Genomic DNA, 23,567 nt, shown 5'->3' on the forward strand with positions numbered 1-23,567 from the left:
ACGAATGGATCTATGTATCTATAAAGATTCAGCTATTCTGGAACATACTCGATGGTCTCCGCACTCCCCTTACCTTTCTATGGCCTTTATTTATTGCTTCCGAAACAAAGAGACTATAAAATCAGGCTGCCATGCCACGGATTATGTCACCTATCATTGAACAGATTCCGTGGAAGGAACTCAATGACCATATTCAAACCGTGGATCATTACCATCGATTATTACAAGAACTGTATCCATTCAATTTGGGTCGACAAGTGGTGTGTCTTAGTGACTTGTTTTCTGGGATTTCGTTTACCAGCCGATTCTTTCTGGACTCTTTACGATCAGTACTTACCACACCCCCCATGGCCTTAAATGGTCACGAAAAACTCCTTTTTCTCAAAGCCTTGCGGTTTCATCTGGATACTTCTCGACCTCTACGGAAAAAAAAGATTCGTCAACTTTTAGCTACCCAAGACGTGTATGACGATGTGTGTGTAGCTTGTGACTTACACCCCCATTGGACAGATGTCCGTGCCTGGAAAGAATGGGATTTTGAGGCTTGGACCCAAGAAGTGGCCCAGTATGCACGAGAGTTGTTCAAGGAAAAAAAGTTACTTTTCAACCAGTGTTAGTGACGGTGCCAGAAGAACCCGTCACCCAGGACAGGACTGTCATGGACAGGCCTGAAAGACCCTTTCGGGAGGACACTTGTGTGACCTTACCCCCTATAGAACTGGTCAGAACTTTACCCAAAACATGTTGTACAGACACTTGTGTTTATTCCACGTTAATGGTTATCATGTGCCTTTTATCGTTGTACTTAAGCCTTTGGCTTTTATGTATTTTTGTCTTTCGTATTCATGTTTGAAACATTCAATAAACGTGTTCTGAAAAAAAGTATATAAACTCTTTGTTTGTTTTCGTGTCACAAGTGACATTCCTAACACTATGGCTACCTCTGCTGTCTCTGCTTCCTCTTCCTCTACTGTCAAAGTCATCGACGAACACTTAGATCGTGCCAGTTGAGAGGCTTTATATCTTCGCCATCCCTTTAACTTACTCATTGCTGGACCTAGCGGTTCAGGCAAAACCGAATTCGTCAAACGTTTGATCGAACATAAACATCATTTGATCGATCGACCACCTCAGCCGATCGTGTGGTGTTACAAAGAGTGGCAATCGGCGTACAGCCTCTTGCGAGAAAGTCAAGGCGATTCCATCGTGTTTGTGGAAGGCATTCCTAAAGAAGACGACGGCATCGTCTCTGACTCCTGTCAAACCCATTTAGTCATTTTCGACGACATGTTAGGAGAAGACGAAGAAGAAATTAAACTGTGGTTCACGCAAAGGGCATCACCGTAATGCCAGTGTCGTTTACATCACCCAAAATTTGTTTCAACAAAGTAAAGCCCATCGCACCATCAGTCTCAATGCACATTACTTGGTCTTGTTTAAAAGCCCTAGAGATAAATCACAAGTGCAAGTCTTAGCCAAACAGTTAGGGACGCCTTGGCTGACTCAGGCGTACGACGATGCCACTCAAACGCCACACGCCTATTTACTCGTCGATTTGAAACCTACGACCCCCGAGGATTTGCGATTTCGTACCCACTTGTTTCACCACTGGTGCCAAGACGGAGGGCGTGTCCTGTACACGTCTCCGTCCTCGACTTAATTTCACTCCACAAAAAAAATCTATAAAAACCTCAGGCCCTTTTTGTCTGTCTCACACACATTTTGAACATGACGTACCTTCAGTCGCATCTTCCCGTCAAATTGATTCGTGCCTTGTATGGCATCAGTCGAGAAAAAAATCAACAAATACGAGCTCGTGTCCTAGAAGCTAGTCTCAAAGAAGTCTTACGATGGTTCACGGTGACGGCACGTCAATTAATCCAAGGAATCATTCAGATTCCTCATCAAACCAAACGCTTTTTTGATCGAAACAAAGTCGCTTTGGCCGATCCCCGCATCGACACTCAAACCAAAAAACAAATCATTTTGAAACCTGGAGGGAGCGGTACTCTAGGAGGGGTCATCATTCGCTCTCTCTTAAGATGGGATCCTAATGCCCCCAAATTTCTCCCCAACAAAAAAGTCAAACGAAGCTCCAAGAAGAAGAAAAAGACCAGGTCCCCAAGGAGAACTTCTCCAGTGGCGGGACCCTCCTCTTACCAGACACCACCACCACCCCGGAAAAAGAAAAGAAGCCCAAAGAAAAAGAAACAGAGAAAAAGTCCACAGAAAAAGAAAAGTCCACAGAAGAAAACTAGTCGGAAGAGAGGAACTTCTTCGCCCAGGACGCAACCTTACACTCGCAAACCACGACCGGCCACGGCGGTGACTGCGTCTCCGGCAGCCTCACGTTCATCCACTTCCCCGCTGATGACACCAAGAACTGAAGAGTACTTGGAGACGTTGATCACACCAAGAACTTCTCCGTTGATGACCCCAAAAAGAACTTCCCCAGTGGCAGGACTATCCAATTTAGTGGCAGTGGCTGCTGCTCACAAAGTACCTTCTCCCAAAATCAAAGTCCAAGAAAGACAATCAGTGGCGACGCGTTCCACTATAAAAAAGGCCTGTGACCAAGTCGGGGTATCAGTGTTTTTGGTGCTGAAGACTCAAAGATGCCACCCTCCAGAAAACATCCCTCTTCTAAACAGCCCCAAAGAAAGAAAAGAAAAGGACTACCTCCACGTTTAGTCAAACATGGGGACATGTTATCTGTCCTGTCCAAAGCTTCTCCACCTCTGCGAAAAAAACTCATTCAATCAGCCTCCAAAGAGGTCATCGATACCGTGTGCGAATGCTGTTTGAACGTCTTGAAAGGCACGATCCCTTTGTCCAAACACCAGAAACAATGCTTAAGCAAACATCGTCACGTTCTTCGCCAAATGGTTCAAAAGAAAATTCCCATTCGTCAAAAGAAGATGTTGGTCCAACGTGGAGGCATTTTACCCCTCTTGTTAGGTCCCTTCCTGAAAGGAGTCTTGGGAACCATGTTGGGAGGACTGGTGGGAGCAAGATAAAAAGGACCTCGGAAGTCCAAGATCTCAGAATCGACCCCTGACAACCCCATGGAAGGACGAAAACTAGCTTTAGTGCCTTACAAACGATGGATGGAATACCATCGTTGGCAACAACAATGCACCCCGCATTTACCTCCCAATCCCAATTTGAGCGAGATGTCCCAATTACAACACGAATTGCAGTCCTTGATCGATCGCCAAGATTTGTCCGAAACAGAAAAATTGCAAAAGTACGGTCAACTCTTGCAACGACTGCAACTCTTTCACCAGAAAGCTTTAGACGAAACAGCTCTACCCACTCTGAAAGATTTTAAGACCTTGATGAAAAGTCCAGCACCATCACCAGTACCCGTACCACCACTACCAGTGACCAAGACAGAAAAAGAAGAAGAAGAAGAAGGGTTTCAAACTCCACCAGAAAAAGTACTCAAGTTAACAACACCACCTACCTCCAGAATTGGATGGATTAAAAAGATGATGGCCACCCCTTCTTCGTCACAAGAGAAAAAGAAAGTGAAGACAAAAGTGAAGACAGAAGTGAAACAAGAACCGATATCCCCCGCTCAGACATCCTCCTCTGCGACACCTATTGCTGGTCGCACACGCAAAGCATTGCAATCCAAGGAAGTACCCCAAGAGAAAAAGAGTAGCATCCTCCAAGAGTGGGTGCCTTATTAACACACAAACACAAAAAAATGGAAAAAGTCTTAGCCAGCATTTACTACGATCCCTCCCATCCTGCAGGTTACGCAGGAGTTCAAAAATTGTATCGTGCTGCCAAAACTCGACTGAAAAGTCTCCGTTTACCTCATGTGCAACGATGGTTACAAGAACAAGCTACCTACACTTTACACAAACCCATTCGACGCAAGTTTGCCAGAAGTCGCACCCGAGTGGAAGGCATCAATCATCAATGGCAAGCCGATTTAGCCGATGTCTCTCATTTGGCCAGCTACAATCGTGGCTACAGATATTTGTTTTGTGTCATCGACGTCTTTTCCAAATTTCCCTGGGTCGTGCCCTTGACTTCCAAATCGAGCAGCCAGTTAGTGCGAGCCCTGCAACGGGTGTTGAAACAAAGTGGTCGTCACCCTCTTCGATGGCAAACGGACAAAGGCACCGAATTTCTGAACCAAGCTTTCCAAAAATAATTAAAGAAACGTGACATTCACTTTTTTACCACCGAGAATCCCGAAACCAAAGCCAGCATCGTGGAACGTTTTCAACGCACGTTCAAAGAACGCATGTGGAAATATTTTACGCATCACCACACTCTGAAGTACATCGACATCTTACCGCAGCTGGTGCAAGCTTACAACCAATCTTACCATCGAAGCATCGGCCGTGCCCCGCAAGAAGTGACTCCCGACAACGAAGTGTTGGTGTTTGAGCGCCTGTTTGGTACGTCCCCGACGAGGGCTGTCCCCAAGAAAAGTGGAGCGTTGACCGTAGGAGATTGGGTGCGCATTGGCAAAACCAAACGCACTTTCGACAAAGGTTACTTACCTAACTGGACGACCGAATTGTTTCGTGTCACTGGACGAGTGCATGGTCGTCATCCTGCCGTCTATAAATTGGAAGACATGAACGGAGAAGTGCTAAATTAACGTTTTATTTGCCCGAGTTACAACGTGTCACCAAAAAAGAAGACGACGTGTACGACATCGAAAGCATTCTCGAACGCAGAATCCGTAAAGTAGGCAAACGACGTGTCAAAGAAGTCAAAGTTCGTTGGAAAGGATATCCACCCAGTTTTGATTCTTGGATCGACGCTTCGCAAGTCATCGACTATAAAAAGAAGTGACCATCATGCCTTTTCACACGGACGCAGCTACGTCGACCACTCCTTCACCCAGTTCTTCTGTGCAAGATTTGCAAAAACAACCCTTGTGGGTGTGGTGTGGAGAACGTGTACCTAAAACGCAAATCGTCTTTTTCTGCCAAATCTTCGTGGTGTATTGTGTCATCGGGGCAGCCATCGCCAATTTGAGTTTGCAACAAGGAGACAAACAATTGTGGACCATTTTATTGAGCAGTTGCATCGGTTACCTGCTTCCTAATCCCTCCCTGAAATTCTCCTCGAACGGGAACCTTGTGTCCAGTGCCAGTGCAAGTCACCACTCCAATAACAACCACAACCAGAACCCCATTTTAGGCGGAGACACGCCTCTGACGTCGATTAACCCCTCGGACAGCCACAGAACTCTGGAATTATGAGTCACCAAAACCAATTTTACTTAACCTTACCCAGTGATAGTTCCATGGAGGTGTTTCCCAACAACACGTTGTGCTGTTACACGGCCAAATTACCTCAGGCCATCCCATTAGATCACGAAGCCCATTGGGAAGTGGCTTTAGTAGAAATCATTCACCCGACCCAAGTCCTCAATGTCCTTCCCAATCAAAATTTCTTTGATGCGGAAGTTCATGACGAACCATTGCAACAGTACTTGGATACCTATGGCAAATATGACAAGAAAACCCCTGGCACAAAAAATCAAAAGTACACCACCTATCACTTGTTCATTCCTCCAGGCTTTTATTTTAGTGGTCAATATTTGGTCAGCACCATAGCCTCCAGGTCTAATGTCGTGTTTCTTAAAGCTTTGGAAAGTGTCAAAAAAAGTGTCACCATGGAATACCACAAAGCAGCTCGTCGCTTCTTGATGAAATTTGACGGGAGTAAAATCCTGTCCATTTTATTTTGTCCTGAATTGTTTGACATGTTGGGCGGAGACATGGACATGAGAATGGCCATGATCAAGAAAAAGGAATTACCAATCATTTACGACAACGAGTCTTTTAGCAAGTTATTTCGTGCCCCGGTAGAACTGAACCAAGGACTGAATTTGATATTCCGATGTGGTGGAGTACAACGTGGTGGGACACACCTCTGTGCCGTTACTGCGTGTCATTCCTTTCAAAGTGGATTCTGCCACGAACGCTGACGAGGAAGGTGGAAACACTTATCACGTCCACCGCGAATTTGCACATCCTCACTATTTGCCTGTCAGCAAGTCGTATTTGGACACGGTCAACATTGCTATTAAAGGAGATCTGGGACAAAATATTTCATTCACCAAAGGAAAAGTCACGGTGAAACTCCATTTTCGAAAACGGTTCTCTCACGACTCGTAAGTCATGTATCCAGTGTACCGAGGGGTTGCTCGACAGCGAGGACACGGTTTAGGAGATATGTTAAAATCGGCCTTTCGTTCGGTGGCCCCTGTGTTGAAACCGATGGTGACACGCGGATTGCACGCCTTGAAAGATGCGGCACTGACGCAAGGCAAAGAATTTCTCCGAAATGTCATCATCGACAAAAAAACCCTAAAGAAGCCTTCATGAGGGCTGGCAAAAATGTCTTGCTGCAAACGGGCAAAGACCTTTTGGGCCGCCGAGAAACACCTATAAATGCCCTGCACGCTACAGAATCAGGCATTCAGCAAGGACAAGGCAGAAAGAGACGACGAAGAAAACACCCTTTCACCAGACTTCACACTTCTAAAGCGAGAAAGGCAAAGAAAAGAAGAACCGTTCGAGACTTAGACGTTTTCGATTATTGAGACACAGAACAAAATGATGCACCGAGAATCTTGCGCTTGTTCCAAGTCGGAACTGGATCTGTTTGCCATGCCCCCCACCATGATGACGATGCAAGAACCCCAGTGGGTGGAATTTCATCCCGTCTCCTCATTGATCGATTCCGCTCCCATCGAGTTTGAAATCAAAGGACAGTTACCTATACTTGAAAGTGAAAGTGATCGAACCACCCAACGCTAACCTAGACAATGATGATGCAGTAGCTCCCGTCAACAATTTCATGCATTCCTTGTTTAGCGAAGTGGACTTGTACTTGAATAACAAACTGGTCAGCAGCAGCATGGATACTTACCCTTATCGAACGTACCTGGAAAATCTCTTGACGTACGGAAAAGAAGCCAAGAACACTCATCTGGATGCTTGTGTGGTATGGAAACCTGACAAAGCGACTAAGTTCAACGGCCTTACACTTGCTGGGGATGCTTCAAATACAACGGGATTTGTAGAACGACGAACGAAAATTCATCTAAGTCGTAGTTTAGAACTGATGGATCGCTTGCATCTATACATGTGGTTACAAGAAAAGTATTTGCTGAACGGGGTGGATGTTCGCCTGAGACTGAATCTCAGCAGTGCCGCTTTCCATTTGATGGCTGCTGATGGTTCCACTTACAAAACCATCATCCAAGAAGCCAGACTCTAAGTGGAAGTGTTACCTAAAGTGGGAAACGACGTCAGTCAGACGTTGAGCAGAACGACCGCCAAGTATCCGACACGTCGCGTGGAAGTGAAAACCTTCACCATTCCTGCTGGACAGCGATCCATGATCGAAGATCATCTGTTCCAAGGACAGTTACCCAAGCGTTTGATTGTTGGCATCGTCAAGAATTCAGCCTTCAACGGAGCCTACCATGAAAATCCTTTCAACTTTCATCACTACAATGTGTCCAAGATTGAAGTCAGTCGCGATGGAAAGACCTTGTGTACCCGACCTTTTGAGCCTAACTTTGGTGACAGGAATTATTTGAGATCATACTTGTCGCTGTACGAAGCCAACGGACAGTTAGGAACCAACACCAGTCACGGCATTAGGTACGAGGATTATGCAGGTGGCTATGCTTTATGGGCTTTCGATTTCACTCCAGACCAAGGCAGCGACGAGGGACATTTCCACTCTATAATATCCGGCCAAATTCGTGTGGAAATTCAGTTTGCGAGTCCACTGGATGCAGGGAACACAGTGAACGTCATCCTGTATGCAGAATTTGATAATACGATAGAAAACAACAGTTTGAGAGAAGTCATTCTAGATTATTAGAAGCTATGGAAGACTGTTATCCCTCTTTACCTAGTGAAGAAACTTTGGACATGAAATGTGAGGAGACCATGGAAGAAGAAGAAGAAGATTCCCAAGACGAAGAAGTGATCATGATGAAGTCAAGATGGCCAGAACAAGAAGCCCATTTAGTCTCCTGTTTTGCTACATTCCTGACAGATGCAATCAAAGAATTGTTCAAGGAAGAATGCTATGGATGTTAAAACGATCATCCCAGTCAAATTCAACACGACAAATGTCTGATGTTGAGCCAAGAAGAAAAATTGGACGAATATCTGGACAAAGCTTGGGATCACATCGAGATAGAATTCGTGTTGAACGAGTGGTATAAAGGCTTGGATAAACATTCTTCTCCACCATTCACGTCTCTGGAGCGCCGTCGCATCGAATCTCTCTTTGACCCGAATAAGAAGTCGGAGCCAAAAGCCTTTTACTTGTCAGACATTTTCAAGCAAAAGATCAGGATCGAATTGATGACTTATCATTACCTGTGAAGAAGAAAAAAACATGGATACCTGGGAACTTTATTACCTTTTGAACCACAGTTCGTATACGGCTTCTTGGAACCCTGTCGTCTGTGCTAAAGATGAACTCCCTCATCGCAAACCTCAAGACCATCTAGCTTACGTGATCAACACGGACGACAGTCATCTCCCAGGAATCCACTGGGTAGCCGTCTACTTTCCTCAAGAAGGATGTGTGGAATATTTCGATTCGTACGGATTGCCCCCTTTGGAAGACGATATCATTGACTTTATGCGAAGAAATGCTCAGACCACCCGATTCAAGAATGTGAAATTACAAGGCACAGATTCCTTGGTGTGTGGACAGTAGTGTGTGTATTTTCTGCATCATCACAGCCTGGGCTATTCCTTAGAACATTTAGTGACTCATTTTGATCCTCGTTCTTCTTCAAGAAACGATGTGAAAGTAGATCGATGGTTTTGTGACCATTATGCTTATCTTTTGTCTCAAGGTAGAAAACGTAGTGTCCATCAATGGCCTAATGACTTCCAACAGTGGAAATCACAATTTCATTCACAACGTTGTCAACCCTGTTTAAAGTAGAGTGTGAATTGAAAAAAATGTTTGTCATTTGAAAAAAAAGTGTTTGATGTTATATTGTTGGATTATTGTTAAAAATGTTAGAGTTGTTGGTTAGTGTTAAGTGATTTTTGAATAAAAAATGATGTGTTTTGAAAAAAAAACGCCTTTGTCTTTCGTTTGGCTATAAGAATGTTGATTCATGCTCTTTGACTTCTCTCTATCCCTCACATGTCACTCATTGAACGTTGCGGCTCGAAAACGGTGGAGGGATGTTTTCCTTCACGTCCGCGCTTTAAATTTAAGAACCGGGGTAGTTTCCATTGTCGACTCATCCTCCTACGAAGATGTGCTCCAAACTAGCTAAGCTAAACGAAGCCTACGTGAATTTGCATAGGGTCAGACACAGTCTGATACCGAAGCCAGAAGAGATAGAGAATGTGAGAATGTTAAAAGTCACTGAAGACCTGATAGAAGAGCTCTTCAGAGAAGAAGTGAACAAGGAGAAAGAAGAACGGACAGAGAAGTACAGACTTCAGAGACAGCAGCAACAGCAACAACAACAGCAGCAGCAGCAGCAGCAGGAACCTGACAGAGGCTTTGTCGATTGTCGTATCGACACCAAAGAGTTCTTCTTCTCTTTCCGAAGAAGCAGACCTATCGTCAGTAAGTCTATCCTCAAAGGACATCGCATTCTTAGAAACTAAAAGATTGCCATAGCAAACAAAAAAAAACCCCAGCCATTTTCAGGGCTACCCAATACTCTAGAAAAGAAATAACAATCGATTTGCCAATGTGTGTAGGTAGAGCAGTGTGAATATAAACACTGGCTCTTTTTTTCTAGTGTGAGTGCATGTGTTTGTAAGTGCTCACATACGTTGGTGTGGATAGTAGATTAAGATAATTTTATTTTTTTTGGTGTTTGAGGTGTTGGGAGAGTAGATTTGGGGTTTGATTGATCTGAGTATGTGAATAGTATATTGAAGTGATTAATGACAATTTTTATTTTAGAATAGGAATGGGTAGTATAAAAAAAAGTGAGTGAGTGTTTCTTTTAGGTCCGCGCGTTGTTTGGTTATGATCTAGGTAAGATAAATTTTATATTTTTTAGGGGGATGTTTTCCTTCACGTCCGCGCTTTTAGTATAAATTGAAACTCGCTGGGCAGTCTAGCTACCCTGTTCATTCGTTGACAAAACAATGAATACCAGAATTGTGAAACTGCTAGAACTCCAGATGCACCTGGAATATGCCAGGCGCATACTAAATGAACTGGCCGCGGAGGCCATTGTCGAAGAGGCAAGGATGAAAGAGGAGGAGGAAAGAAGAAAAAAAGAAGGGGAGGAAAAGGAGAGAGAAAATTTCAGAATCCCAGAGACAGAAAATTGGGATTCTGAAGCCACTTATCCCGCCTCTGCACTCCCAAGAAGAAAGGTAAAAAGAGACTGGGGAGAAGATGTGTGTGCGGTGCCAGGCCTGGAAGGTGCCATCATTAGATAGGTGCATCTGGAGTTAAAAAAAACAAACAGCTCTTTTCAGGGCTACCCAATACTCTAGAAAAGAAATAACAATCGATTTGCCAATGTGTGTGTATGTAGAGTAGTGAGAATATAAACACTGACTCTTTTTTTCCTAGTGTGAGGGTATGTGTTTGAGTTTGTGTGTTTGTGTTTGTGTGTTTGTGTTTGTAAGCGCTCACGTACGTTTGTGTGAATAGTAGATTATGGGTTTGTTTATTGTTTGTTAGCGTATGTGGAGAGTATAGTTAGGGTTTTGTAACCGCTCACGTACGATTGTGTGGATAGTAGATTATGGATTTAGTTTTAATGATTTGCGTGTGTAAATAGTAGATTTGGGGTTTGTTTATTGCTGATTCACATATGTGGATAGTAGATCATATGAAATGAGAAAAGCAGGGGATGTTTTCCTTCACGTCCGCGCGTTGTTTGGTTATGATCTAGGTATTATCAATTTTATGTCTTAGGAGGATGTTTTCCATCACGTCCGCGCTTTCACTATAAGAACCCACAGTATTCGTCGTTCAAACTATTCTACAGAGAAGATGGCTTCAAACCACCTCGATAAAATGCAAACATTGCAAGACGTCCTGGACAATTTGGGCATGATGGAACAAATGCTAGTGAGACTAAATGAAGATCACTATTCTTATAGCCCCCATCGAGTAAAGATGGAGATTAACAACTTAAGAAAAGTAAAGGAAATGATAAGTGCTGTGATGAAAGAAATAAAGGAGGAGAAGGAGGATGAAGGGGAAAGGATAAGAATAAGTACATGGAAGGAAAAAATTGAAAAAGAAGAAGAAAATGAGAAGGGGAAGAAAGAAGAGGAGGAGAAGAAGAAAGAAGAGAAAAAAAGGAAGAAAAGAAGAGAAAGAGTGTAGGAGAGAAAATAAGAAGTTGGTGGAGAAATAGAAAAAAATAGAAGCAGAAGAAATCCAAAGGCCCTTTTCAGGGCCACTCATAGGTCTCGAAAAGAGAATAACTTTCCATTGCCTACCCTTTTTATTTTTTATTTTTTTATTTTTTTTTTTTTTTAAATCTCATGTTAAATTTCCCATTGTCGCTATATAGTCCCACCCTGTTTAAATTCCCTTGACGCTATACAGTCCCATATTCCCATGTTCAATTCCCCTTGTCGCTCAACAGTCCCACGATTTTTTCTCCATGTTAATTTCCCTTGTCGCTAAACAATCCCACGATTTTTCTCCATGTTAAATTTACATAGTCGCTAAACTGTCCCGGGGGGGGGGGTCTGTAATGCTATTTCCCATTGTCGCTGAATCGTCCCCTTTCACTACTATTGTCGCTAGGCAGTCCCAATCCATTGTCACTCTACATCCCTGTGTTTAATTCCCCATGTCCCTATATAGACCCAATCCATACAATTTCCCTTGTCTGTATACAGACCCAACCTATGTTAAATTCCCATTGTCCCTAGAGTGGATATAACATTCCCCATGCTAAATTCCCATTGTCGCTATTTTTATAGACCCCTTTTTAACAGTACGTCCCCCATTGTCCCTCATGTGGCCCACATTACTATTAATAGTCTTTGTGATCAACCGTCGTTGCACAACCTTTGACCTATTGTCAGCAATCCTATTATCAAATACCCGAATACCATTATTTTAACTCTGAAATGTACCCAAATGTATGAAGACATTAGCGGTTCATCGCCACAGCTGCTAATTGCAAAATTCTTAAAATTAAAATTAAATATACATCAGAACGTTCTAGTACAGATATTATTTGTTGAGGAGGCATTTAATGCCCTGCAATAACTAGTATTTTTTTTAAAAAAAAAAAACAGCAATAAATTAAATAGAGTTTAGATTTTTTAGCAATCTGTGCTTAATTCAATCAAAATTATATTTTCTGCGAATACATATTCTTCCTGAAAACTGTTAATGCATGTTAATTAAATGCTGATATTTGATATAAACATACATCATTTCATTATATTGTACATTTTTCGTATCATTTATTTGTATCACCTTTGCCAATTTAATTATATATATATATATATATATATATATATATATATATATATATGCATTTTGTAATCTCGTTAAGGTCTTCCCTTTAGGTATACTTTTACCAGCTTCAACTATTATGACGTGCAATCCAAATGCTGTGATACTATTTATGCAAACAAATATGATGTTACTATGAATAGAACCAGTTAACTACATACAATGCTAAAGTTAGATCAGTACGGAGGAAACAACGTCCATGAAATAATTGGATTCAGCTGAGAGGCATCTGAAACGACAACAATTACAATGAAAATGCTAAATAATTTTGTTTCAGAAGTGACCTTGATAAGCATAATATTCTAACAATGATCATGCTTCAGTGATGACATCTCTCGTATAACGTGTGTTGTTCATGCTCTAAAATCCAAGCTTCCAAAAAAAACCTAATTACCTCAATCACATATGATTCAATACGATTCAATACTTTTTTTCGCAGGCCCTCCACTTAAGGTTGATAGATTTTACCTTAACCGACTTGTGGGTGATCATATTGAGTTGCACTTTATTCCCGGATTCAGTGGCGGTCCAAGGCAGACGTTTGTTATCGAGTACACGCCATCGACACGTCGTGACAACGTCTGGCGAAATACCAGTGTTACCAACCTGATGGAAATAGGCAGTCCTAACAAACTTCAAAATGGCACTTTCTCTGTCAATGTCACTAAATTAAATCAGGGGATTTATTTGTATAGGATGTATTCCTGGAATGTTAGAGGCAATAGCCCATTCTCAGATATCATTACAGTGATCATTCCAGATACAGAGAGTAATAACGGTATACAGTCTACCATATATTACATTGCGCTTTTGGTTTACATCCCTATTAGATTTAACCATTATGTCTTATGATTACACTGACACCTTTACAGACTGGAAATACTGGCTACCTTTAACTTGTGTTTACGTGCCAATTATTGCCGATGATACCATCGCCAGTTGTACATTAATCAGTGGAAAATATCTTTATTACCAAATGACATGTCACTCCTTGCACAAGATGCACGAATTTCTCTTTCCTAAGCATGTATAAAAATTAAGGATTTCAAATCATGACACAATCAATCAATTATATAATTGATCTTTTCTTATCATAGGAGTTAACATTCAAAATTAAATGAAAAGTACCTAGTCTTACTTTTTGCAACCGTATCGCGTAAAGAGCTCAGTTCTGAAAAGCAGAGTAAACATGAACCGCAAGCTTTCTTTTGTTTTCATTGAAACATTCAGATTGATATTTTTCACACAATGTTCTTTTGTTGTTATTACCAGGGCTGCAAGATGCACACGAACAGGCGACAGTTGCTGTGGGATCGGTAGCAGCTTTGTTCGTTAGTATTGTTATAGCTGGAGTGGTCATTTTTCAGAAAAGAAAATCTTGCCAAAGTAGATCATTTCATGGTATGCTAAATTTCACATTTATCTTTTATTGACATTGTTACATTGCTGTTGATAGAAAACAACCACATTAGGAATAAAATGTCAGCTACCACTTGAATAACTACCTTGTTGGGATAATAAAAACCCTTATAATATGTTCATGGCAAACATGACTATGGTTGTTGCATTATGGTGTGAATATTTGTCATGAGTATTTCCCAACAAATCGATGATGTTTTTCTGTTAAATAATTTAAGTTTCTAAGTTGTGTTAATAATTTTTTATGATTTTAGTTGTATCAACTCAAATGTTGATAAAAAGTACTGATCATTTCATCTTTCGCATGTAAAAGCAAATTTACTGATGAAGGCTAAATGTATATAATTTAGAGTGCAGTTTGATTTCGCCATTGAATTAATTTCCTTCACATGCACACCAGCCTGATTGTCAAGTTTAAGGTTACATTTCCTAAACAAATGATATGTAATAAGTATATAAAATAAGCTATTTAATAACCATGAAAGCGATTTCAAAACAAATATCTTATTAGAATTACCTTTGCCCGATTTATCTGCAGTTTCCTATTTCTGTAAAGACTTCTCAAAGGTTCCCTTATTGGCATGTATCTATGTATAACGTATGCTATATAGACGATGCTACAACTCTTTCAATCTTGCTTTTTCACTTTGCAGAGTAGAAACATATATTTGAATTTATTAGCAATGATCCCTATTTAAAAATGAATGCTAGGGGTGCAGCTTGTCGTTAACATATCTATATCTTATTTTATGCTCATATTTTCTCCATTAACATTACTTTGTCATAATAGTGCTGTATATCTCCATATTGCACTGCTTCATTCTGCAAGACACGTGCGTCTTAACTAGTATCGCATGCTAGAAACTGCTTTTTACATATACAAACAATGTGCTCTCATGTAGCAGATGCCTGATTTATTTAATTGATTATATTTGTCTTTACATAAACAAAACAACCTCATAGGTCTGTTTGAAAGTAGAGATGATAATGTTGATGACGTGCATAGGTTCATTGAGTCACAGAATAAAACATCAGCCAGGCAAACGACTGAACGTGATATCCATAATGTCCAGCGATATCTTGATGACAATAAACGTTGATCTTTTAAAAACCTATTTAGCAGAAATGTTCATACCGAATCGAATGGTTTAGACATGGATCCATGCTCTTTAGGATCTATCAATAGCATACAAACGCATATTAAGTTCAAGGGCTATCCCGTCTCCTTCAGATTTTTCCCATTTTACAAGTTTGTCAAGTGCTAAATTTGAATATGAATGTAACTGAAGGCAGCCGGTTTTAGTTGATAAGCAAGAACGTCAGAGTCGATAAGCTAAGGCGACGATGAAGCACTATTTTCCGCTGACTAAATGGGTTGTCATACGTCAGCTGCTTTGCAATTATTCTCGTCTTACCCATTTGAAAAAATGTATGAATTTATATTAATAGTCACAGAGGTCATGTTAATAGTTGGGGTACCTCCAACATAAAGCATGCAGGTGATGTGGCATAACATGTGTCATTTATAGCCGGTCATAACAAATTACATACATACATACATACATACATACATACATACATACATACATACATGCAGACAGACAGACAGACAGACATACCTCTTTTTGTATCGCACTTCGCATTTCGTAGTTATTTATGCTTGTCAGAATTGTATTGGTTCCAAATATTAGACAGATTGTTTAGTTCACCCACAGACAAATCTAATAAATCAAGAGCATCGGCATATGCTGAATGAGCGAACATTGTCTGCTTACAATACAAATAGTCCCTACCATGCGATACTGTTTGAGACACACGTGTCGAGCAGTATGAAGCAGTGCAGTATTGAAAAATAGTGCACGATTCTGACAATGTAAAGTTAACGGAGGAGAAAATGAGCATATAATAAAAAAAGCTTACTACGTTTATATAGGAAAATATGAATGCATTTATTCTAGGCTACACTGCACTCCTAACGCCGTGCAGATAAAATCGTTCAAATTGTTCAATACAAATGATGTAACCTATCAAAATTGTTCGAATGTCAAATCCTGGAAAGAGGATAAGATTCGGCATTGATGATATATGTTCACTATCATAAATACTATGTTTCCTTCTTTGCATTGTTTCCCAAATGTCCTCGTTGACACAACGTATTTTATCTGGAGTGACTAAAGAATGCAGCTGAAAATTGATGGAATATACATATATATTACTTGGTGACATTATCAGGACTATTATATGCGTCCATGTCTTTTGTTTTTGGAAATTTCCCATGCAAAAATTGGAAATGCATTAGAAATAAAGAACAGTTGTTTATTAAAAGTCAGTCATTCATTTGCCGTTTATTTAAACTTTTAATTGTCCATCGAATGTTATACCATCTATAGACCTTGTGACATTACAATTATGATGATACTTGAATAAGTAAATGTAGCTTTCTTAGTAATTACGATTCAAATAAATATAACATGGGGATTTCAATATTTAAGGGACAAGACGTAAACAACTTTTATCTCATGTTTGCTTTCTTTCAGATGAAATGCAGGACACACATCTTATGAATATAAGGAATACATCTCCTAGGTTAGCTCATATACATTTAATGTGTCATAGAAACATGTCTCTGAATTATTAATTATATATGTCCTAAAATGAATTCATGCAAGTCGGATATAATAAAACATCATTAGATATGATAAGATAATAATGTCTCTTCTTTCGCCTAACTCTCTTCTTCAGTTTTATTAGCATGCAGCTAAAACTAAACTCAACAGAGTATCAGCCTATGACCTTGTTTTATATAACATCTTGAAGTTTGTCACATTTGTATTATTAAATTTAAAGCAAAATATAACTGCAGGATTCATTCTAGTAAGGTTTGTAAAAGGTTACAAAATTTCTTAAAAATAAAATGCATAATGGAAGTTGTCCGGTTACGGGAGGTAGCATGTTTAACATACCACTGACAAAATGTTAGTCAAAGTCTCTATTAGATTAATGTACTGGTATGTATATATATATATATATATATATATATATATATATATATATATATATATATATATATATAGTGATATTCTTTAATGGGACTAATATTCTGAGTATCTCATACTACCACGATTTTGCATCCACCAATAGAAAAGTACAAGTAAGTTATTCAGGTTTAAAACGATATTCAGAACTATTACTTGAGACAAGAAATAATAATACTGCATGTGCAGGAAAAGTCAGGTTATTTAATAAAAGATTTACCTGATCGACTTGAACACCAAATAGCAAAAATTAAGAAATAAAGACCCCGGTAGCATTGAATCTTGTAGGATAATGCGTAATAATATGTAATAAAATGTATGTCAAGAAGAAATGTTTTGTCACTGATTAGAGAATTTTGTATTCGTTCCCTATTTAGATTCATACATGGGTCCGGCTGGTTAGGGCACCAATTGCCCCCACCTGCACAAACAAACCAGAGTACCGGGTTTGGATCTCAGTAGGTGATGAATTAAAATATTATCTAACGTACATGAACACATTCTGCAATATTCGGTTAATCACTGTTTGTTTTATAACATACATTAATATACATTATTTATATATATGCAGTGCTAAGTCATACAATGTTTATTTTTCATTTCAGGAGAAGAGAAGAAATTGGTATGATCAGCATCATAATTTTATATGTTCTTAGGGAAATTTTATGCTTCATTTAAGTCTGCTAAAAACCTATGAGGAGGATTCTAATATATTTTCAAGACTAACCAATCATATGACCTGTTGTTATGAATGTCAAGAACGGATATAATCAAGCCTACTCATCGGCATATCATTCTCAGTAAACCGATGACTTGCATTCAACCATTGCACCTGTCTGATATATTTTCTTTTGATTTGGGATTAAAAAGTATGAAGTTATTACACAATAAATGTATACATTTAAGCCTGTGCAAACCATATCAGTGTCTAACCATGGTAACAGTACATGTCATTTTAGTCAGCAAAGCTAATCATAACTATAACATAGTACACGTTTCAAGGAAATGTTGACTTGGGAGTAATTGGAATTTAGAACAAATAAAGTTATCTAACGTTGTGAAGTTTGGAGATGCCTTAACATGTATACTCTTTGGACAATGTTCACTTGCAAGTGTTAAACATTTATATGAATTTAAAATTTAAAAAAACTCATCAGTCAACTTGTCAATAGCCCAGATATTACAGGAACATGATGTGTTCAATCAGTCTAGGAATAGTATTCTCTGGACAGTTGGCTGCCTACTCATACTGGTATAAAATATGACATGGCAGATAAAGCGCCAAAAGCTACCCTGTAGACACCCATCCCCGAGCGAAAGATTACATATACTTACTACAAGTATTGTATAAATTTGTATAAATCAGCATCTTCGTCCTACTTGCAAATTATGGGGAATGAAAACTCTACAAACAAACCTAAGAACATCAGACAATTATAAAGAAAGCAGCATACCTCATATAGAACAAACCAAAGAGATGATGTGCTATTGTATCGGTCGCGTATAGGACACATCAACCTGACTTATGCACACATCCTCAAAGGTGAACGTCGAAGGAATGAATAATGTAGCTGTTCCCACTGAAGCAGAGCACATTCGTGTCGACGGTGTTAATTTCCACCCTATGAAAGAAATATTTTGACTTAGACTGCTTAACGAAACTGTGCAAGGACATACCACCTGAGAAAATCCTGGATTTTGCAGGGAATGAACTTTATACGAAAAATGTGCTAATAAGTTAAATATTTTAATTTGTTACCTTAGTTTTTATTTTATTTACATTTTAGAAAATTTTAACATGATGACGTTGTATAAGTTATGTCATTGTGGTTAATTTTGGATCTATTTGGAGAAGTTTATCTACCTAAATGTTGTGCAGTTCATTTGTATATTTTCGAACTTTACTTTCAGTTGCTTGTATGTGCCGAATTTTGTGCTGAGATGCCGTAAAATACTATTATAGCTCACACATGCATACCACCAATTCCATCGAAACATGATGCATTGTTCTAAAACACACAAATCTTGCTGTGAGAACCAGTAATATAGTTGTATAAACAAGAAAGTCAACAGATGATGAATTATATAGTCCCAATATGAACGTTAATAATTATTATATTATTTTTCGTCTTGCAGCTGACGTTTATGAAAACTTTCCAATGAGGAATGCAATTGCAGACCTAACTGATGTAAACGAACATGCATTCGGAAATGTACGAGTTGGCGCGGATGTCCATTTTGATGACGAAAATGTGTATGAAAACCAGCCTTTTATGGATAGGCATGTCTTGGTATGTTTGTACAGAAATACTTATATATGAAAGCTTTCCAGTTAACTATATTGATCTAAAATTTATTTCGTGACGTGGGCTATTTTTGATCTGTAAATAGCATGTCGGCTATTTTGTGTAATTTGTTCAGATACAATGGGAGACTTTGAAGAGTACAGTCAATATGATGGTAATGAAAAGGTATGTTTTTGATTAAACTTTTGATCCCTGTTTTCAGCTAAGCGATGAGATAAAAGAAATAATTATGCATTTCAAATATTAATAATCAAGTGAATCCATGGTTTTGGAAATATATCGTTTGTTTTATAATATGAAATTTTGCGAAATAAATGGATGTATCAAAGTTTAATCTTTGCCTCTGTGAAACTGTTTTTTTTTAAACAGATTAACAATGGTTGCCTTCACTATGCGGACCTGGAATTGGTGAGTCCAAAGACAAATCAAGGGAAAACAATCATCCATGGCTCTGAGAACCGTACTGAATACGCGGAAATTGCTTTCGGCTTGCAGGGACAGCCATTACCTGATAGCGAAGAGGAATAAGTCTAGATTTCCACGGGAAGAAGAAACTAATTCACAGGATGTGTATAATGGACATTTCAATGTTATGCTAGTCGATAATTAACTTCATGTGATTTTTGTAAGTTTTAAATTAAAAAAACAAATTGGAAACTGGCAAGCAAAATGAACTCCACTCATGAAAGTTCAGGTTTTGATGTTACCCCATAAAACATTAGATTGGTAACCCTTTTAAAGAGAAAGATGTAAATCAATATTTTTCTCATCTTGAAAAATAGCACATAATTTAAATTGGCCAAGAGAGCACTATAATTTGTTATTACATAGTGTACTTATTGGGAAAGCTCGTGCAGTTTATATAATAGTGTTAGTAGAAGCAAGTGCTTTTGTTTCTTGCGGGTCAAGGTCATCGTCATTTATTGGAAACAATACATTAGTGGGTTGAAACAAGCCCCAGTCTGATTATATTATGGAGAATCATTCAACATTCATGTAGAAGGGTTCTTTATCACTATTCGGTGATTCGACCAATCCTATCCGTATTAAAATATTAAGGGACGCTTGAGATACTCAGAATCTTTTATTATCAGGTACTTATTTGTAACGTATTCTTCTTCCTAACTATTTCCAAGCGGCACTTTTATATAGGCTTATTTCTTCGCCTTGGCGTGGTTGTTATTCATTATAACAAGCCCTAATGTATTGACGTTGAGAAGGATAGAAAAAGTGTTTCCTCAGTTAAATTTGTATATGTATTCAGGTCCTCTTGCCGAAAGTTAACGGATGATGATAATGCTTGTAATTTGGCACTACATTATCCATGCACCATAAACTGGTATCGTACTAATTAATTATGTATCAAATATGTTTTGTAAATAAGTAACTAATTGACTAAATAAATAAATAAATAAACAAATAAAAGGTACTTTTTAATTTAGTATCCTAAGCACATTCATTTATCCAGGTATGGTACATATACTTTATAATTGGACTCTACCTGCTGTACGGTGTTCTTGTACTATGTATTTCTTTGTATATTATGATCTGATATGTAGCCTTTTCTATGAAAAAGAACTTGCAGTTGTATCAGTATTGATTAAGACTTATGTTTACGAATGATGAACTGATGATCATGTATATATTACAAAGTATGTGTCAATGATTTTTTGCATCGCATCGTTTCTTCTCCCTCATCATGTGCATCACCTGAATGTAATTTTGCTAAAAACAAGATAATCTTTGAGAAAGATTAGCAAAACATTCTATACTTTTACGAAATCTAGAAATCCCTAACACATTAAAAGTTTTAAAACAAGCTGCTATACTGAAATGTTGCAAGAACTAATTAACGTTGAATATTATATCAATAAGCATTTAAGCCATAATTGTTGCACATACGACAATTACAAAGGTTGCGTTTTGTCGATTCTCTTGGTTTTATATTTCAGAAGAAGCGTGTTCATTATGCGCACTGGTCGTGAGTAGATACTGTTGACAATATGTGGTTTAATATATAGGTCAGATTCTACATTTCCCTCCAGGAGGGTAGACTGAGTATCCAGATGTTCAGCCTGTTTAGTTACTCTGACGTACATTTATTAATGGGAAGAAAACAATTGCCGAATTAAAAAGAATGTTTTTAATTTTCTCACGATTTCATTGATTATATTTTTATGTTATCTTACATATACATCATTACATATATAGGATCATGAAAAATTTCCGTCAAATTAACACCTTGGCATACTATTCAAATGAGCCTGCAGTGTAGTTGACAACTTGTTTGATGTGGTATTCTGTGAGAGTGACTTTATCATAGAGATCCATGCTTTTTTATTTCTGATCGGAATGTTTGGTTTAATTTCTGTATAAAAGTAATTCCTTAAGGATTTTGCTTAATCTTATCCTTTCGAACGTTGAAATTTATGCTTGTTGTCAAACACTTCGGAAACAAAAATTCTACTAGACCTTTTCATTGTTTCAATAGATGTCGTTGTTCTCATGACATTACAAATAGTTATCTTTATATTAAATAAACACTATTGTTTATATCGACCAAAAAATAGACTCACATATGTGTATACGTATTTATATATCTGTCTGTCTGTCTCTCTGTACCAGTCTATGTCTCTCTGACTGTCTCTACCTGTTTCACTGTCTGGCTGTCAGCTGGTATGCGATTTTGTCTAATTTCTGTAAATTGTAGTGATTATCTAAAACTGGATTTTGTACGTGAGCATGGTTTATTTTAAGATATTAGAGAACATGAAATTGCATAGGATATATAAATAGATGTTTACGATTGTGTTGACAGTAACCAGTAATAAAACTATTAGGAAATATGTTTAAGAGATCCTGCCTTTTTCCCATTGGACACACACACACACACATGTATGTGCTGTATGTACACGGTATCAATGCTATACACACATACACACACAGCAGCAGGGAGGGCGGGCAGACTTTTTAGCTATTTTCAGACAAAAACCATCATTTTTCGGGGGGGGGGGGGTATCTCAATATTGTAACCTCCGAGATAGAAAAATAATCCTCGGCAGGGAAGTTGTACAGACCAGACGTTCCAGACCAAATAAAGCTTCCTACGAGAACTTTCTCCGTAGAAGCCTCAGATTTCAAAAATAAGCCTTCCTACGAGAATTAATTTGCGTAAATTCGTCACCGATTGCAATTTTTTGTGTGCAAAAATCATTGATTTTGGACAGCAATTTTAGGGGGGGGGGGTAGGAGAAATTTATTCCATCGATGAAGTTTGCAAAGATTTGGCTGCCTTTTCATGAATAAATTTGATCGAGACCGATTCGATATCTACTACGCGGATCATGAAGATTAATCGTGATGAAACCATGCGGTATTGCCTGAGCGCGGCTGAAGAAATTTTTAAATTTGTTTATGTCCATATCGCCGTTGCACCAAGTCTGATGAATATTTCTCAACGTGTGAGTATCGACGCCATTGAACACCGACAAAATATTACAATTGTCCCTAATTACTTTTGGAATTTGCGTATATCGCTGCGTCACGTAAATCACATCGGTGTTCTTGTGTCGGCCACGCGAGAATATCCTAGCCGGATTAGTTTGCTTATCCAGCATAACATCATCGAATACAACAAGATTATTAACATCGCCATCTAAATTTTCCACGGATGGGGTATCATTGATGTCTGTGATGAATTCTATCGTGCCTTCGTCGGTATTGTCGCTAAATTCTTTTAGTACCTGATAGCAACGCTGATCATCAACGGACGGTGCAACCAAATACAATTTGTCCCATTTTAGCCATCGCATTATCAAATTTAGTAACAATTGCGTCTTTCCAGAACCGGACGGGCCAATAATTATCATCCTTATCGAATTCGGTAACACCGCGTTGTGTTTCGCTTGCTCGCGTCGCTTCGTGGCCGAAAAATCAATTACATTCATGTTACTAGAATATTATGGATCTATATTGTGTTAAGTGTCGCACGCGCACAGCTACGATAAATCCAACCGAAATCGTCACACGCAATAACAGGAACGCAATTGCAGGAGAATGCGAAGTTTGTAAGACACGCAAATTCAGATTTGTAAAAAAAAAAATAGAAGAACCGGAGGAGACATTACCGCCTCCATGAAAAATCTACCTGGGCTGCCCTGGGCGAAATATCCCGGAGAAAAACATCTGCCAGGATACAATTACTGCGGACCTGGTACGAGGCTCGATATCAGACTCAACGATAATAATCAACCAAATCCCGGCGAAGATCCAGTAAACGCCATCGATAACGCGTGTTACTATCACGATCTTGCGT

At 38.9% G+C, this 23,567-nt stretch overlaps 1 protein-coding gene across 2 annotated transcripts in view; it reads left to right on the forward strand.

The window, feature by feature from the left end:
- Window positions 1–22,098, forward strand: part of LOC149795925 (synaptogenesis protein syg-2-like) — a 155,928-nt gene extending 133,830 nt beyond the window's left edge. Inside the window, exons 12-17 of one of the 2 annotated variants that reach the window (XM_089965845.1) lie at window positions 12,932–13,270; window positions 13,765–13,893; window positions 16,449–16,497; window positions 17,552–17,568; window positions 19,083–19,237; window positions 19,622–22,098. In XM_089965845.1, the coding sequence (XP_089821971.1) occupies window positions 12,932–13,270; window positions 13,765–13,893; window positions 16,449–16,497; window positions 17,552–17,568; window positions 19,083–19,237; window positions 19,622–19,780 (848 nt within the window). In that variant the 3' untranslated portion in view covers window positions 19,781–22,098. The remainder of the gene's footprint in view (window positions 1–12,931; window positions 13,271–13,764; window positions 13,894–16,448; window positions 16,498–17,551; window positions 17,569–19,082; window positions 19,238–19,621) is intronic. The other variant, XM_089965846.1, reaches the window with a different exon arrangement.
- Window positions 22,099–23,567: the final 1,469 nt, after the last annotated feature.

Source organism: Sinohyriopsis cumingii, chromosome 7, assembly GCF_028554795.1.
Source record: "Sinohyriopsis cumingii isolate HCF-2022 chromosome 7, ASM2855479v2, whole genome shotgun sequence".
NCBI classification, from domain to species: domain Eukaryota; kingdom Metazoa; phylum Mollusca; class Bivalvia; order Unionida; family Unionidae; genus Sinohyriopsis; species Sinohyriopsis cumingii.